At 33.2% G+C, this 18587-nt stretch overlaps 1 protein-coding gene across 2 annotated transcripts in view; it reads left to right on the forward strand.

The window, feature by feature from the left end:
- The first annotated feature begins 1149 nt into the window (after positions 1-1149).
- Positions 1150-18587, forward strand: part of LOC133195819 (mitochondrial carnitine/acylcarnitine carrier protein-like) — a 243894-nt gene continuing 226456 nt past the window's right edge. For both annotated transcript variants that reach the window (XM_061331772.1, XM_061331773.1), the window contains exons 1-2: positions 1150-1293; positions 15939-16031. In XM_061331772.1, coding sequence (XP_061187756.1) covers positions 1201-1293; positions 15939-16031 — 186 coding nt within the window. In that variant the 5' untranslated portion in view covers positions 1150-1200. The remainder of the gene's footprint in view (positions 1294-15938; positions 16032-18587) is intronic.

Below are 18587 nucleotides of genomic sequence, written 5' to 3' on the forward strand. Positions count from 1 at the left end.
AAATAAAAAAAAGTTTTTTTTTTTTTTTTTTTTTTTTAAAAATATCAGGGTTTTGGATGTGTGGAAAATGAGATCAAGTTATTATATATTGCAAATTTTTCTTCCATTGTTGCCAATAATGATTTTCAAATATTCAGATATGCTTTATTTATATAAATACGAACTTAAATTGTTTTAAAAGATATTAAACAATCAAGTAATTCCAAATTATCAGGTCATCAGATTAGGTATTGGGTCATTTCAAAATATCAGCTAGGTCATCCATTTATTTTACTATTATAATAAAATGCTAAGAATCATATCCTCTAAAAGTGTACATATAAGTACTATAAGTACAAGTATAGAATCATCAAATATACGTAATCAATAATTCCCCAAATAAAATATAAAGCTTAAGTTATATGTGATTTTTATCATCAGGTCTTTAAAGATTGTTCTGTATATTTAATTTATAATCATATGCATGCATGTTTTACATGATATCAATATGCTTCTTTATATAGGCCTACATTTTCTCAGAAATATATTGTTTTTCAATATATTATTTTTTATAATATCTAAGGTAAGGTTATATAACTTAAGATTTTCATTGAAGCAAGTAATTCAATCAAGCATTCACACACATTTACATGTAAGTCATGTCAATTAGGGCATTCAGGAATCGGGACATTATACCCCTTGAAACTTCAAAAGTGATTCTGAACAAAATATAGTAGATATTTTCTCCCACACTTAATTAAACTACTTTCATATATCATCCTTAAAAGATATTTAATCAAATTGTAATATTTAAATTATGCTGAATTGGGTTTATTAGCAGTTTTTATACAATCAGGTCATTATACCCCAAAATCAGGACATTATACCACTGTCAATTTTCTCTTTCAAATAAAACATAAAATATTTTTATTTAGCATTTTCTTCATGATTCTAATAGAGAATGATAATATTCATCATTTCCAATAAAAATAATATTGTTTGTGCACATAAAAACTCTTTATTTCATTATATATATATAATCAGGTCAATCAGGGCATTATACTATCAGGGCATTATACCTTTCCTAGATCTACTCCTTTTCTACTTATTCGGAAATAAATGATGTGTGGACTCGGTTCTAGATAACAGTAGCATATTTCGGTTTCCTGTATTCCGCAAGGCGTACTTCTTGCCCTGTGCATTTTGCAGACGAATACGGATATGGGTAAAACAAATCCATATAAAGATTTTGTGTCGGGTGGAGTCGGTGGAGTTTGCTTGGTTGTTGCTGGACATCCGCTAGATACTATCAAGGTAATTTCTTACTGCTTAAAGATATAACCTGTCTTTCTCTTGGAAACAAACACTGTCAGGTACAAAGTTCGAAGTTAGCAGTCTGGTCGAATACTCAAACAGGAGTATACCCTCAGACGAGGGGTTTTTCCGTCCCATCATGCAATGCACAAGAACGGTAACTCTTGTCGTATCAAATATAAACAAGCTTGCCTTTAATAATATGTAGCGACGGAAAAGCAACGGGCGATAACTCTAATATTTGCTAAATTTGTGTTGTCAAAAAATGGCGTGAAAAATAAACGATCGGGTGGTCGTGTGTTACGGACTGATACAGTAAGACGATGAAATGTACAGTCGCAAAAGTTTTTCGGAAACCTTCTTGAAGTATTACTGCAAGTGTATATCGATGAAAATAAATAATTTGCATCAATTCGGTGGGAAAAAAATAATAATGAAATATTCGTTTCAAGAGAAAAAATTGAATTTCAGAATATACACCAAGAAAACCTGATTATAATAAAACAGAAAAGTACTTTCTATGAGAATTCAATCTAAAAATAATTTTAAATCCTTGTATTCAACACCAAATCACGTTTGATCACATGGACTATTTTTGCCTGACAGGGTTATTTGCCCTTTGCTGTCATTAAGGAAAACGAAAGCATGAGGGGTTTGTAGGATTTTAGTAAATTGCGAGGTGCCAAATGGTCATAACATCATGTGAATATCTTGCTTTCAACAATTTAGTTTATTTTGACTTTGTAAGGTGATGTACGACGATGAGGGTCATATTCAGCGTCACATTTCAGTGCCGTCTGCTTTTCACAAGCTAAAATAATTGTATTAAAAATTGGAGATTGAAAGTTTCTAAATACACCGGTACACTCACAGAAATGGCCTATAACTTACTTGGTAGTTCCATTTATCATTAACCCCCTCCCCCTTCAAGCCAAGCCAACTCAACAACCCTTAAGTTATCTGTAACTAGATCAATTTGTTTTACTTCATAAAAATAATTCATCAATACTTCAAATAAAATTTAGAGAAACCAAAAGAAATCAAGCAGAACTTTGTACATCACATCTTACTGAAAGAAACAACATCTGTAATGTATAAGTAGGTTAAGTGAGAAATTATGGGATTGAGAATTGGGTCATTTAACTTCTTTAACATAAATATTCCAATACATAAATTTATGGATGACGATAAAACATATCTTCATTTTGTGCCTCATGCAATACTCTCTTGAATAATTATTATGTATAGCCAGTTTAGCTTTTCTTGTAACTTTCTAATACTAAAATAAAATGTGTGCGAGTTTGATGTGTATGTAAAAAATTTGTGGATTTATTAACTTCTATTTTACTTGCTGAGGCTTAATTATGATGCACTTACAGAATTTCTGATCATGATATATTAAGTTTCATAACTTTAAACCTAATCCTTTTGCTTTATCAAAGTAATCATTATTTGTGAAAAACATCTTGTTCCCCCTAGTAAGAATTCTATTCCTAATTTTTTATTGTGTATGTACCCCCTCCCTTTTTCGGGATGGGGGGGGGGGGATATTTTTAAGAAAAAAATTTATTTTGGCAATTCTGATGCTGAATTTACAAAGAAATCTAGCTGGAGAAATATTAAGTTTTTGATATTGATATTTCTCATACTTTTTATCAAGCAAAGAATGAAAAAGATAAAGTGTTACCACATTTCGAATTCTGGCAACCATGTAATATTTGTTTTTCATGAGATTATATACACTGGAAAACAATTTAAATATATATTTTTTGTTTATATAATTGTCTTAAAGCACTTTGCATTAAATAAAGAATTGTAGCTAAGTAGGTTTTGTCTCTTTGATTTTTTTAAAAAATGGCAACACTTTTTGTTTCAAGATGTGAAAAAATGAAAACAAAAAATAATCATAACTTTTTTATTTTTCAACCAATTTCAAAAAATGAAACTGTTTTGGAAATGGTTTTGAAGGCTCTTAAATATAAAGTGTTGCTTTTTAAATTAAGAAGTGCTTTTAAAAATCATGTTCCATAGCTACATGTATAATATGTTAGACGGTACGACCGCATCCTCACTAGCAATGCCACATGAATTTTTTTACCTTTTCTAAAACAGTTTTTCTGCATGTTTCTTTCATTAGTTGATCAAATAAAACTTATTACAGTTTATTTGAACTTAATAACTTCAAAATTGACAAAGTTATGGGTATGTGAACATTTGAAATATTTGTAACCAATTTTAGGCTCGATTTAGAAAGGAAGAAAAAGTAACCAATGTCTAAAACTTTTTTATTTATTGATGTTTCTTCTTCAAAATTTCAGGATTTCTTCAATAGATTATAAGCTCAAAGAAAAAACTAATAAAGTATGAATTTACAGTCTATAAATGACATAATTAAGCTAATTAGCTGATGCTTCATCAAGAAAATCTGCCACTTATATTTTGTTTTCCCAAAATCAGTCAATGGAACTTGAATCTTCTTTCTAAAACATTAATGATACTTAGTGTAATGCCCTGTTCACACGGAGAGTTTAATTCGCAGTAAATTAATGCGAAGTAAAATGATGCGAATTAAACCAGGGATTTATCAGCCTATTTTGGGAAATGCCATTTTTGGGGAATTGGGAAAAAATTATCGGCTTTTTGATGAAATTGGGAAAAATTAAAAATCTTGCTTAATTCATGTATTCAGGTGTAATTCATTTAATATTTCAGCATGAACTCTAATTTGGGCAACCAAACAGACAATTATATATGATCCAACTTCATACAAGATCAATTATGAATAACAGACTAATAAAAGTAAAATTGACTTCAATGAGTATTAAGTGTTTATACAACTTAGGGTAGTACATGTGTGTATGAGATTCCAATTTAGGTCATTACAGAATCTGTTTCTGGAAAATAGAAACCTTCTGCAAGTATATATTTTCTCAAAGTCCTCTTTAATATGTATTAATGCATTGAAAATATATTTTTCTATTTGAAATAATGCCTACAGTCCTTACCATTTACTCGTAGATCAATTGAGTATGTAGAAATAACTTAATAAATCTATATAATTACACAATATCACGATTTTTAGAAAAACGGAGGAAATTCGGATTAAAAGTTGGCGATGTTTTTACAGTGTTTTTAAACGTGTTATGACTGTAGCTTTGCTAAATGACTTAAATAAATGAAAATTACAATCTGACAATTTTCCTTGTGTTTTTCCAAGATAATTAAATATAAAAGCATTGTTCACCAATTGGGAAAAAATACTGCCAAATTGGGAAAAACTGAACTCATTTTCAATTGGGAATGGGGCCGAATTTCGGCCCCCGAGAAGGTACTGATAAATCCCTGTAAACTAATGCAAATTAAATTGCGTTCACACGACAGCTAATGCGAAGTAAACTAATGCGAATTAAAATTTTATTTCTACTGTAAGGCTATTCAGTAAGGCTATTATGACGTCATTTGCAAATCACGTCACCTTATGTACAGCAGATATACATTTGACATAATTTCATAGTGTCTGTACAGTTTTTAGTGATTAACATAGTTTTCCTTTGTTTTCCACTCAAAAATAGCACAAATACCTATAGTTGACCACCGACATGTGGCATATGACTTAATTCTGCCCTTATGCATGCATCAAAATTTAATTCAAATTAGCTTCGCTCAGCGTTCACATGGAGCTAATGCGAAGTAATTTAATGCGCAGAAAACTAATTTGAATTAAACTAATTCGCATTAAATTCTCCGTGTGTACGCGGATCAAATTTAATTCGCAGTAACTTACGTTTAATTCGAATTAAACTCTCCGTGTGAACAGGGCATTAAACATTTTCCTTTTAATACACAACCTCAATTCATACAATTAAAAGTGCAATGCTAATTAATTTCCTGTATAAAAAGTGCAATACTAATTAATTTCTTGTAATTCTCAAAAGAAGTATAATAAAAACAAATACAAACAATAGCAATTTTTTAATAATAAAATTATTTTTTTTAATACTTACCAAGTCAAGGTAATTCTAAAATTATGGAGGAAACCAGAAATGTATCTATAGATATCTTCTATCATGGAAAACTTATGGAACCTACAAGTAAAAAAAAAAATGTTATTACTTAAAATAAAAAGGAAATTTTGTATGGATCAAATTTCATTAAATATGCAGTCAATATATATTTTTATTTTTATATTTCCACATAGAATTTTAATTTTAAACAATTAGATATCTCATTATTGACATAACAATAATATATTAGAACAAATATTAGAATTTTTAATTAAATGAAAAAATATGTAAATAAATCATATTATTGACTTTATAATAAATTAGCCATATAAAAATGAAGAGGGAACAGTAGACACTCTTGTGTTTGATGTAAATTTTCTCTGTCTGAAGATGTAAATTATAGATTTTTAGTCACAAAAACTTGTCTTCTGAGAGGACATGCTATAAAAATTCACTACCTGTGAGAACATGCAATAGTAAAACAAATGTAAAACACTAAGGCTTTTTTAACTGAAGATCCTTACACATAAAAAAGGACTTGACTTTGCCAAACAAAAATATTGGAGTATATCCTGAATAATTAACTACAAAGAACTCTACAGAACAATTTCATTAAACTAACTGTGAATCAGTCTCACTCTCCTCTGTATCCGAAAATATTTGTCCACTAAAAATTAATTTAAAATTGACTTCAGCTGTGATAAATTCATGTGTAAACTATAATATAATTGTATAACGTACTGCCTTGAATTGTTCAAGTTAGTTAAAATATTGTCATTTCCACTTTTATATCACTTCTTAATTGTTTGCAATCATTTTTTGACACATATTTTATTGTTATCAGCTGCCAGGATGGAGTTATTGTTCTTGGAATTTCCGTGGCAGCACAAAAAAGTCTATTTTCCCCACTATTACGCTTCATTCTAAGACAAACTTGTTTTGATATGTTCACTTATGTATGTAAACAACATTTTGATATGCATTACATGTGTGTATTTTCCTTTCAAGTAAAATAAAAACATCAATAAAAAATTCGGAGAGGTTTTATACTTACTTCTTGACAAAGCCTGGGAAAATTTTTACCAAATACTGTAGATTCCTAAATATACGCGAGGAATAAATTATCGCGTAATTACGCGAGAAGCACCACTCGCGAAATAAAATTACTCGCTTTTATTTTTATGGTGCTTTAATGTATGTAAAATCTCTAGATAAATCACCCATTCGTGAATTATTGTTCTCGCGATTTGACGCCCTTGGGCCATTTCACGATATTAAGTACTCGCGTAAAATAAGGAATCTACAGTACGTCATGCAGAAAAGATTTCCCACTAAAAAAAGCTGGTACATTCGGACACCTCTGTCGTTTTCATAGGAAAAAACCCCGTAATACAAACGATGTAAACCGAGGTCAGGATTGCGCAATTATCTTATTTACAATCGACAGTGCCACCTAGCGAGCTTTCGCATTGCTATCCTCACAATGTCAGGGGTCCTGAGTCAACACGTTTCCATTGGACCCCTGACAAATTTCAATAGATATCCCTGGGCTTGCTCCTCTCATTGAGAGGCACCAATCAAATTGAAGTAAACAGATAATATAAACGGAAAGGAATCAGTTGACGCCCCAAAATGCACATTACCCATAGTTTATCACCCAAGGGCTTAATGTGATTGGTTGAAAGATAAGAAAAACAATAAAGATTTGTTATGTTCCTGAACGATGTCGCTGCAGTCAGCCCGCAAGATAAAGAATGAAATATGTTAGGGGTCCAACGGCAACGTTTGACTCAGGACCCCTGACATTGTGAGGATGGTGTGACTGTTGGTGAGGGTGGAGCCATCAAGAAAACATTTCTACATTTTATTGCTTAATGATAATTCAGTGTTGAAATCCAATTGCAATCAAGTGTCAGAAAATCATAACAAAGACCTCACTCCTTTTAAAAAGAATCCCTTCTCTTATCTCAAATATTTTTCATTCAAATAATGAAATTTAAGGGTATTTGGTTTAATAAATCTAGAACACTTTCACTAAGATATTTCATCATGAGTTGCCTAGCCAGAGCACTCAAAATCAAGTAGCATAACGTGGAAAGAGGGTGCACTGGACCAGTCAAGGATTCAACCTACCCAGGTCCAAGAACTTCAGAGTTGTGGAAAACTTTTTCAGATAGCTAGTCATTCGGACTGACAAGAAGACAAAATAAGCCAGTCCCAAGTGATTTTACCAGTCAGAAATCTTGGTCGCAAAAATATCCCCCCCCCCAAATGTAAAATTTATCTACTACTTCATTACACATCTTTTTACTTCATAATAATACAGCATTTACTCAGTCTCCATTTCTACGTCTTTGTCCGTTTTCATTTTTAGCTCACCTGAGCCGAAGGCTCAAGTGAGCTTTTCTGATTGAAATTTGTCCGTTGTCTGTTGTCGTTGTCGTAAACTTTTCACATTTTCATCTTCTTCTCAAGAACCACTGGGTCAATTTCAACCAAACTTGCCACTAAGTATCCTTGGGTAAAGGGGATTCAAGTTTGTTCAAATGAAGGGCCACACCTTCTTCCAAGGGGAGATAATTATGAATTCATGAAAAATTAATGGCATCATTTAAAAATCCTCTTCTCAAAAACCACTGTGCTTGAAAATATGAAACTTATGTGGAAGCATCCTCAGGTAGTGTAGATTCAAGTTTGTTCAAATCATGACCCCCGGGGGTAGGGTGGGGCCACAATGGGGTATCAAAGTTTTACATAGGAATACATAGGAAAAATCTTTAAAAATCTTCTTCTCAAGAACAGCAAAGCCATGATGGGTCATATTTATATGGAAGCATCCTCAGGTAGTGTAGATTCAAGTTTGCTCCAGTCATGAACCCCGGGGGTAGGGTAGGGCCACAATTGGGGATCAAAGTTTTACAGAAGAAAACATAGGAAAAATCTTTAAAAATCTTCTTCTCAAGAACGCAAAAGCCATGTTAGGTCATATTTATACGGAAGCATCCTCAGGTAGTGTAGATTCAAATTTGTTCCAGTCATGACCCCCGGGGGTAAGGTGGGGCCAGAATGGGCGATCAAAGTTTTACATAAGAAAACATAGGAAAAATCTTTAAAAATCTTCTTCTCAAGAACAGCAAAGCCATGATTGGTCATATTTATGTGGAAGCATCCTCAGGAAGTGTAGATTCAAGTTTGTTCAAATCATGACCCCCAGGGGTAGGGTGGGGGCACAATGGGTGATCAAAGTTTTACATAGGAATATATAGGGAACATCTTTAAAAATCTTCTTTTCAAGAACAGCAAAGCCATGATTAGTCATATTTAAATGGAAGCATCATCAGGTAATGTAAATTCAAATTTGTACAAATCATGATCCCATGGAAGATAGAGGGGCTATGACAGGGGATCATATAAAGGAATACAAAGGATATATCAATCAAAATTTTCTTCTTAAGAACAGCAAAGCCATTATTTGTCATATTAATTCAAAAGCATCCCTATGAAGTTAAGATTCAAGTTAGTTCAAATACACCCCCCCCCCCCCAAACCAGTTTTATATTTAAACTTTTCAAGACTGAACTGATTTCTGCTTTTTCCTAGCCAGTGTGCTCAGGTGAGCGATGTGGCCCCTGGGCCTCTTGTTTGCATTTATAACATAGTACTAGATTTACCTCTTTTTGGCATGTGACAATGCAAAATCAGCATAGTTACTATTAGTATACGTAATTTTGTTGAAACAATTTTGCTTTTTGGAATTTTTATCAACCTAGAAAATGTATCTGATAAATTTGAAGAAATTCTGTGCAAAGATGATAAAGATATCAACATGATCAATGAAAAATGAAAATATGGGACAGTTGGTAGTACGTACTAGATTTACCTCTTTCCCCAACTGTGTTTGAATTCTTTCTGTCATGATTTTTCGTATGTAGCAGTGATTTTTCTTCATTTTTTAAATGGAGCCTGAGCCTTTACAATTGGGAAAAATCATCGACATTTGTGTCAAATTGGGAAAAATCAATAAGATTGAAATTAACCTTAATTGACAGGTAAAATAAAATATATAGGTTACCGTAAATGTAAGATCATTTATGAAAAATATTTACCACAAAATAACAAATTAGACACAGTTCTACATTTTTAACTTTTTTTTTTAATCTTTGAAAGTTGTCATTGTGACTGTCCAATACATGTATTTCCTTTTTTTTTTTTTTTACCATAATGGTAGACATAAAAGAATATCCTACTCATAATAGGCATTGAAGATGGAATAATCTGACAAATCGTTTTTTCTAACTCATTATTAAAGCTTTCTAAATCACCCTAATCATATTTCTGCAATTACCCTGCAATATTAGTTGCATCTGCCGAGTGTAGGAAATTTGATTTTTGTTAAATAAGGGATGCTTGTTGTAGAATTTCTAGTACTTGGATTTACAAATAAAGCTATGTTTCACTGGTTCACATGCATCTTACACTTTCTTACGATGTATTTACACACAAGTTTGACGTTTGACACGATCCATATGTTTTTCTATGTCTTGTAAACGCACAAAATAATCTGCTCTTCCTCACTATTATTTTAAGAGTCTGAATGACCGAGAATAATAGCGTTCCATTTTATATAAGTTGTACTTAAAAATTCAATATAACAAAAACAACATCGGTTTTATTTTGGGAAAAATGCAATTGAAATTGGGAAAAAATCGGTAATTTTTTATAGGGGAAAGGGCCGATATTCGGACGTAACTTGGGTGTAGAAAAATCATTGTTTAGCTTTGTCTTCATCTGTCACTTCATGTTTTTTACCTGGTTTTGCCCCAGTTGTAAATTCAAAGGGCAGCCATGAGGCCATGCTGGTTTCACTTTCATTAGCCTCAATCTCGTGTAAAGAAAAAGTATTGTGCAATTGCACTTTATATTTTCTACGGTAATTGGGCTGGAAAGTGTGCTGATGATAACAGGAAAAATAAAAACCTTGATGGCGTTTCTACCGGTCACATTCATTTTTAACCAGTTTTGCTGGCATGTACACGTCAGTTTTCCACAACTCTGGAACTCTTAAATGTTAACTCTTTTACCTATGTATCTGTATCATTTCTTTATCTTTCACAACTACATGCACATCATATACAAATCAGGACAATTGTCATGGACACATCAGAAGACGAACTTGGGACCAAAACTGCAGACAAATGATCTGCCTCCTGAGTTATCAGGACACTTGGAAACTGATCATCTGACCAACACTAGGGCTGTGAGTGCTAAAAGTATCAGCATTGCAAAATCTGTGAGAAAAATATTGCAATGCATTTATGATATTTCATTTTTTTTTTACACTAATTGGTTTCCCATTAATTATTTTCTTAATTTTAATGGAAAAATGTAGATTAAATTTTTAAAACATTTCAACATTTTTTTAAAGAAAGAAATCTGATTCAAATAGTCTTTAGTGCTTTCTAAAACTAATATAAAAAACAAGGTAAAAATCTTTTTTTTTTTTTGGTATCTGGAAAAACAAATTTTACTCAATAAAAGTTCTTTTTTTTCCAGATATTAAAATTGTTTATGCCAACACTATAATTTTTAAACCAAAAGTGTGAATAATAGGGTACACTTCTGGGAAGTATTGATTAGAATATTTATCGATGTATTGACCTCTCTGCGTCACAGTAATTGATGTTTCGTGATATCCCTATTCACCACACAATTAAAATTATTACTAAAAGGATCATATATGGAAGGTTTAAAAAAAAGATATTTTTAATACTGCTCAACAACATTGACCTATTTATATTGATTACCATGGGTAATGTCAAATGAAGATTCTGTATTTGCTGTTCTTTTTTTTTTAAGCAAGAAAACATAAGTATATAGAAAACTTTATTAATAGGTATTGGTATATATACATTTAAAGTATGCAGTTTAATTGCTGCAACATTGAAGTCATATCAGTTTGTGTATAGTACAGGTAGACTGAATGGCTACTTCTCTGTCCATCACACATTGTTAGGTCACCTGAGTCACTCACTGTTATCCGTTTTTGTCTGTCGTCGTGTCGTCCGTTAACATATGAACATTTTCAGCTTCTTCTCTTGAACTGCTGAACCAATTTCAACCAATTTTGGCATATAGCATCTATGGGTGAAGGGGAACAAAAATTTTGAATTTCATGGTCCCTGCCCCCCTGGGGCCTGAGGGATAGGGCTAAAACCAACAAAATTAATGCAGTCTTTAAAAATCTTCTAGTCTGTACCCCTGGATATTAAGCAGTCAAACTGTTGACATGATTGTAATAAGCAATGAGCCCTCTACCAAAATTGTGAAATTCATAGCCCCAGGGTCAGGGTCTTGTGCTAGGATGGGGCTACATAGATCATATAGTGAAAGTGCATAATTTCTTTGAAAATCTTCTTCTCTGCTCCTGGGTATTAAATAAGCTGACTAAGTACATAGTTATGTTGAAAAAGGCTGCCTCTTCCTAAATTGTGAATTTCATGGCCCCTGGGATAGGGGTTCTGGTGTTAGGATGAGGCTCTATTGATTATATAGTTCAAATGCATTGATTCTTTGAAAATCTTCTCTGCTCCTGGGTATGGAACAAACTAAATAAGTAAATAGTTATGATGAGTGCCTCTTCCAAAATTGTGAATTTCATGGCCCTAAGGTCAGCATGTAAAAATTAATTTAAAAACGCACAAGTCCTGATTTAGTTACTTTCCGATTCACCCCATGTTTCGCGATTCTCGGTAACTTACCTTATCACTGTACATTGCACGACACATCCACATGTGTGACAACAAACCAGTTATCAAAAGAGTTTCAGCTTTCCTGGTCCAGTGGTTCCTGAGAAGATTTTTACAGATTTTTCCTATATATTTCAATGTAACACTTGATTCCCATTTGTGGCCCCACCCTACCCCTGAGGGCCATGATTTGAACAATTTAGAATCCACTCTACCTAAGGAAGCTTCCATATAAGTTTAGCTTCTATGGTCCAGTGGTTCTTGAGATGAATATTTTTTAATGACCCAACCCTATTTTTGCCTTTTTATTATCTCCCCATGGAAGGGGGCTTGGCCCTTCAATTTTATAATTTAGAATCTCCTTAACCCAGGGATGCTTAGAATCAACTTTAATAAAAATTAGCTGTGTGGTTCTTGAGAAGAAGTTGAAAATGTGAAAAGTTTACAGAGGGACAGGGCAGATAGACAGACTGATGGACACGGAACACCAGGATTCGGTTGTATCAATATTTGATGAATGATTAAAGCTGATCATATTTAATGTATCATTAAATTCTGGCATTAAAGCTTCCTTAAATTCCTCAACTTTAATAAAGTAAAGGGGATTCATTAAGGTAAACGTTTTTTTATGAGTTGGATTACAGATCTGCTGACTAAATTTTTTGACTTATGGAAAGAAAATAAAATGCACTTTTCCAGTTTCTTTTTACTGACCAATATAAATTAAAAGAAATACCCCCCCAAAAAAAAATCAAATGACTGCAAACTGTGTAAAATATCGATAAAAACCCTATAAATTGGTTTTATTCATGAAAAAATACCTTAACTTTTGTACCTTTGGTTTTAAAATTGATCGGGTTTGGAATACACACTTCACTGTCACATGCGCCATGACGACTGAAGAGGAAAGTTTGCCTAACAGCGGTTTGTGAATCAATTTCAGTGCCCCTGAAAGTGGCCGAAAGATGCACTTAAACATGTGTACATTGAATATTAAATAAAAAATCAACCAAAACATATATGTAAGACTTACAGATGCAATTTTTTGTTCCCTGTTTTCCTGGTGTTCCATGTCCATCAGTCTGTCTATCTGTCCTGTCCCTCTGTAAACTTTTCACATTTTCAACTTCTTCTCAAGAACCACAAGGCCAATTCTAATTAAAGTTTATTCTAAGCATCCCTGGGTTAAGGGGATTCTAAATTATAAAATTGAAGGGCCAAGTCCCCTTCAAAGGGGAGATAATAAAAAAGGCAAAAATAGGGTTGGGTCATTAAAAATTATTCTTCTCAAGAACCACTGGACCATGGAAGCTGAAACTTATATGGAAGCTTCCTTAGGTAGAGTGGATTATAAATTGTTCAAATCATGGCCCTCAGGGGTAGGGTGGGGCCACAATAGGGAATCAAGTTTTACATTGAAATATATAGGAAAAATCTGTAAAAATCTTCTTCTCAGGAACCACTGGACCAGGAAATCTGAAACTTATGGAGAATCATCCTGAGGTAGTGAAGATTGTAAATTGTTCAATATTTGGCCCCCAGAGGTAGGATGAGGCTATGACAGGGAATCAAAGTTTTACATTTCAATATAAAGAAAAAATCTTTAAAAATCTTCTCAAGAACCACTGGACCAGGAAAGCTGAAACTTATGTGGAAGCTTCCTGTAGTACATGTAATTGCCTGACGCCACGTGCGTCAGGCAGTATAAGGATTAATTTTTCAGGGATCCGAAACCAAGCGATCATTCTTAATGAACTAGATTTTGTGCAAGCTGATTTACATCGGAATTTGTTACCTGCATTTAAACATTAATACAGTTTGCAGGAGAAAGAATCATATAACATGTAAAATAATGATGTGTTTAAATCCTTCAGTTTTTTGCATGCACATGTTTATTCTTTGCGTTTCTTTGTACGGACATGTCCGTGTAACATTTTTTCTGCGTTTCTAAACTTCTGGATCAGTCCATTTGCCTTCTACGAAAGGGGTGACACAATCATTTCGCGCCAAATGTCACGTAAATTATCTTCGCACCTTTTTTTTGGGTTGTTCTATTGAATGGGTGTGATAACTTCTATGGAAATAAATAAAGTTTATTCTTTTAACACGATTCTTAGGCTCCAGATTTTTTATTAACAGTAAATTTTATCTCATTTTTTTAAGAGAACACATTGTATATGGACAGGCAACACTAAAGCAATGGATTTGCTGATTATTCTTACTATTTATCCCGTAAGTGGACTAGTCTAATCATAAACAAACTCCCTCCACCTAGTAAATGGGACATCCCTTCTTGATTCAGTCTGTTTTCCACCTAGCCTTTCTCTCAATATTACATTCATTAATAATGTACGTTACAAGTTTAGGTTTTTAAGAAAGCTTAGAAAGTCAGCGAGTAGCATATTATTTCATGCTTTGTGATGAACAAGGGTTTCCTTTTAATACAGTGACAAGAGTGTAGGTCAGTACCCTTAGAGGAATGGGCTTCACTCCCGTAAGGTTATAAGTAAAGAATTGACAAAATGAAGAAGACATCATGATCAGTACTGGTTTTCATTTCATAAAAAAGCAGGTTATTATAATTATGAGAAAGGTCCTGAAATCGGTTGAAAAGAAAAACTAAACAATTTCAAAACTGTATATAAAGACGTATTTTAAATTCATTTATAATACATGTACATGTAATATATGGTAAGATCATCATGGCTAGAGTTTTGTCCAGGGGAAGGGGGGGAAGTGTTATTAGTATCTTGTTTTGCACTAGCTCTAAAGTGTACAGGTCATTTACTGTGATTTCTAGAACAGCATTGAAGCATTTTTGTCTCAAACACTTCAAGACAACTTTCCCAGTTAAAACTGTTCATAATTTACTTCGTCGTCGAGTGTGCATGAAGCGCGCCCTCTATAGTAAGAGGGTACATGTAATATGAATTTCTTAAAAAGAATCATCTAACTATTTTTCCCAGAATTATCAGAGGCAGATCCAGGAATTTTATACGGGAGGGCGCAGTAGAAGGCAGGGGGTCTGGGGCTGTATTGAACCCCAGTGGGTCCAGGGCAAAGCCCTGATGGGGGTAAGAGGTTTTTTTCCTTGATTTTAGGATAATGAACATATAAGTTCTAAATACAAAAAATTCAAGCGGGGGGGGGGGGGGGGGGGGGGGCACGCTGGTGCTGGATCCGCCTTTGGCCTTTGATTATAATCTACACTAGCGCACTTGCAGTTTTATCCCAACATAATTAGTCAGCCAGTGGGCTAACTAATAAATGACCAAATAGTGGCATGTCTTAGATATTTGTTAATCTGTAGTATTTGGTTATGACATTTGAGAAAGTCAATTGTACATCTTGTGTAATGAAGTATCACAACTATGTCACTCCTTGATGATGGAAATGTTAAGCACCTCTCTTGCGTATACGTTCCATAGATATTGATTGATTAGTCAGGCAAGCTTTTTGAAAAGCTTTTACTTGTATAGATTATAAATTTTCATATCATGGCCCTGGGATCAGGTGGGGCTATAATTGGGATTATATAGGGAAAAATCCTTGAAACTCCTCAAGAGCATATCCATGGTGAATCGTAATAATGTCGAAGCATGTTCTGGTAGTGTAGATCCATTTTAGCTCACCTGAAAAAAGTGACTCAAGTGAGTATTGTGGCCCATGGGCCTCGTTTAACTTAATTTGACTATAGAATATTTTGTCTATGTGATCAAAACATAGGGCCCACAGTGGTTGTGACCAGTCAACAGGGGATGCAATCTCCTTCTAAACACCTAATCCCACTTCCGTAATTTCTGGGGGTCTCTGTTTTATGCCCTTTTCACATATTTGTTTGTTTATAGACTTTCTGAGATTGATTACTATTCTTTAATTTTTCATTTACTTACAGGTTCGACTACAGACAATGCCTCATACAAAGCCAGGACAAGCACCACTTTATAAAGGAACTTGGGATTGTGCAGTGCAGACAGTAAGGAAAGAAGTAAGATAAATTTTTAAGGGCCAATTTATCATAAGTTTGATGAGAGCGTCTGTGAACTTACTGTTCCACATATTGAATACAGCTTCAGAAAGGAAACTGAAGATTAGAAAGCATGCACAATGGAATAGCATCTGACGTCCATCTGTTTAACTTTTCATTGGTATGGTTTTCATTGGTAAGGCAAGAAACAATTTTAAGAATAGACATTTTTTTTTATGTTCCTGATAGTGGATTGAGAGTTACACCTCAGGAAACCAAAATGTAGAATGTTGTAAAAAAAGTTTGACATAACAGTTTTCCAAGTAAGAGATTTTACTGTGTACAATTTAAGAAATTAAAGTACACTTCATAGTAGCAGAATAAAAAAAATCTAGCTATTTTATTTGTAAGTATTCAGTGGAAATAAAATTCAAATTCTATCTTGTATATTTATGAAGTGCAAGCTGGCATTCAAACTAAAGTCAGCAGGGATAGACATTAACAGTTGTCCGATTGCCCGGAACAAGTAAATTCTCAGTTCTGGCAAGTGAAACTGTTGACGTGCCTGTCCAATTGGGCAAGTGAATTTTTCTCATAGAAATGTACATATCTATTTAGTTTACATTAATTTATAAATAAAACAATAAATTTAACACTTGATTTTCGCCAGGTACCTGGCCCCGACATATTTGATTTGCATTCAGAATTCCTTGGTAGCGTTTCTAGATAATACTGTCCATTTAAATATTGGGTTCTTTATTCTTTCGTGGTAAATACAACCTATACATCTAACAACTTTGTTAAAGCTGAACACGATTCGTAAAAAGAATGTGTCCGCCATTTTCAATCGGACTCTCGCTATATCTGAGTACCCCTATATAAAGGGCCTGACTTAGTCACTGTTCAGTGTAATCAGTCGACACCGGCATAGACAGACGTATTCTATACAGCACTCGGTAGCGACAAAAATAACTGTAATACTTCTTCTAATGCAGGAAAGTAAGATATCAAATAAACTTGCAATAGTTGTACAGGTCAGTGCAGTATACAAACAAACACTGGTACATGTAACTGCAATAAAATGTAAACAAAGGTAATGCAAGATAACCAGCATGAACATGGGCTGCCATTCCATTCCGATACACGTGTCAATTAAGCAATCAGGTGTAACGAATGCGAAGAGTATACCCTGGTGTTGATATCGTAGATAATAATATTGAAAATGGCGTATGCCTATTTACGAGTTGTGTTCAGCTTTAACTTATTAGGAAATTAGATTATTTATCCACTCACAGAATATAAGTAGCACGATGTATCCTGATCAAGATATGTTTGTTTTGTAGCAACTATCTTCCTTTAGCCTATCTTCACAGTTATCTCTGAAAAGCATGATTCACAAAAGGATCATACCAAAAATGATTTTTTAAAAATATGAATTTCATTAAAAGGAAACAGAGGGTTATTGCTGCATGGCGATTTGAATATAACTTGGCACACAAGTAGACTACACTAAGATACATAATTCTGTGTATCGGTTTTTGATTTCAATGAACTGTGTTGCTATGGTTACTAACAGTAGGGATTTCTAGGAAGTAATTTCAAAACGCTACTTCTCCTACAGTTTTGGTCTCATTTCAATAAAACTTTGCACACAAGTAGACTACACTTAGATACATAATTCTGTGTATTAGTTTTTGATTTCAATGAATGGTGTTGCCATGGTTACTAAAAATAGAAATTTCTGTGAAATTCTTTTAAAACTCTACTCCTCCTACAGTTTTGGCCTGATTTCAGTATTACTTGGCACACAAGTAGACTAGACTATGATACATAATTCTGTATATTGATTTTTGATTTCAATGAACAGTGTAGCCATTGTTACTAAAAATAGCAATTTCCTTGAAATACTTTCAAAATGCTACTCCTCCTACTGTTTTGATCTGATTTCAGTATAACTTGGCACACAGGTAGACTACACTAAGATACAAAATTGTCTGTCTTGTTTTTGATTGGTTGAATGATGTTGTCATGGTTACTAAAATTGAAATTTCTGTAAAATTCTTTTAAAAGGCTACTCCTCCTACAGATTTAGTCTGATTGCAATAAATCTTAATAACACAAAAATCTCAATTAAACAAAAAGAGACTACACCAAGGATCATCATTCTTTGTATTGCTGTTGCAAAGTTTCAAGTCCAAGTGCTACTTTTAAGTACAAACCAGGAGAGCTACAGTCTCATCAGAGACTTCTGGTTTTCATGTAGCTCAACTTGCAAAATTGACAGTATGTATTTGGTCACATTTTTCCTTATCATAACATAATATTCTTCTTTCCTAATTTTGGGCAACCAAGTTATGCATTCAGACAAGTCAAAGTTTGAGATCATTTGCCCGAAGCTCAAGTGAATCTGAAAGTTAATGTCTATCCCTGGTCAGATTATTTTCTGCTTTTTTAAGATAACCAAATTACAAGAAGTTTGAATGCTAGCTACCTTGCTTTATATATATATATATATATATATATATATATATATATATATATATATATATATATATATATATATATATATATATATAT

The sequence above is a fragment of the Saccostrea echinata genome, unplaced genomic scaffold (genome assembly GCF_033153115.1).
Source record: "Saccostrea echinata isolate AGI-Se365-2 ecotype Australia unplaced genomic scaffold, CSIRO_AGI_Sech_v1 ptg000029l, whole genome shotgun sequence".
NCBI lineage: Eukaryota > Metazoa > Mollusca > Bivalvia > Ostreida > Ostreidae > Saccostrea > Saccostrea echinata.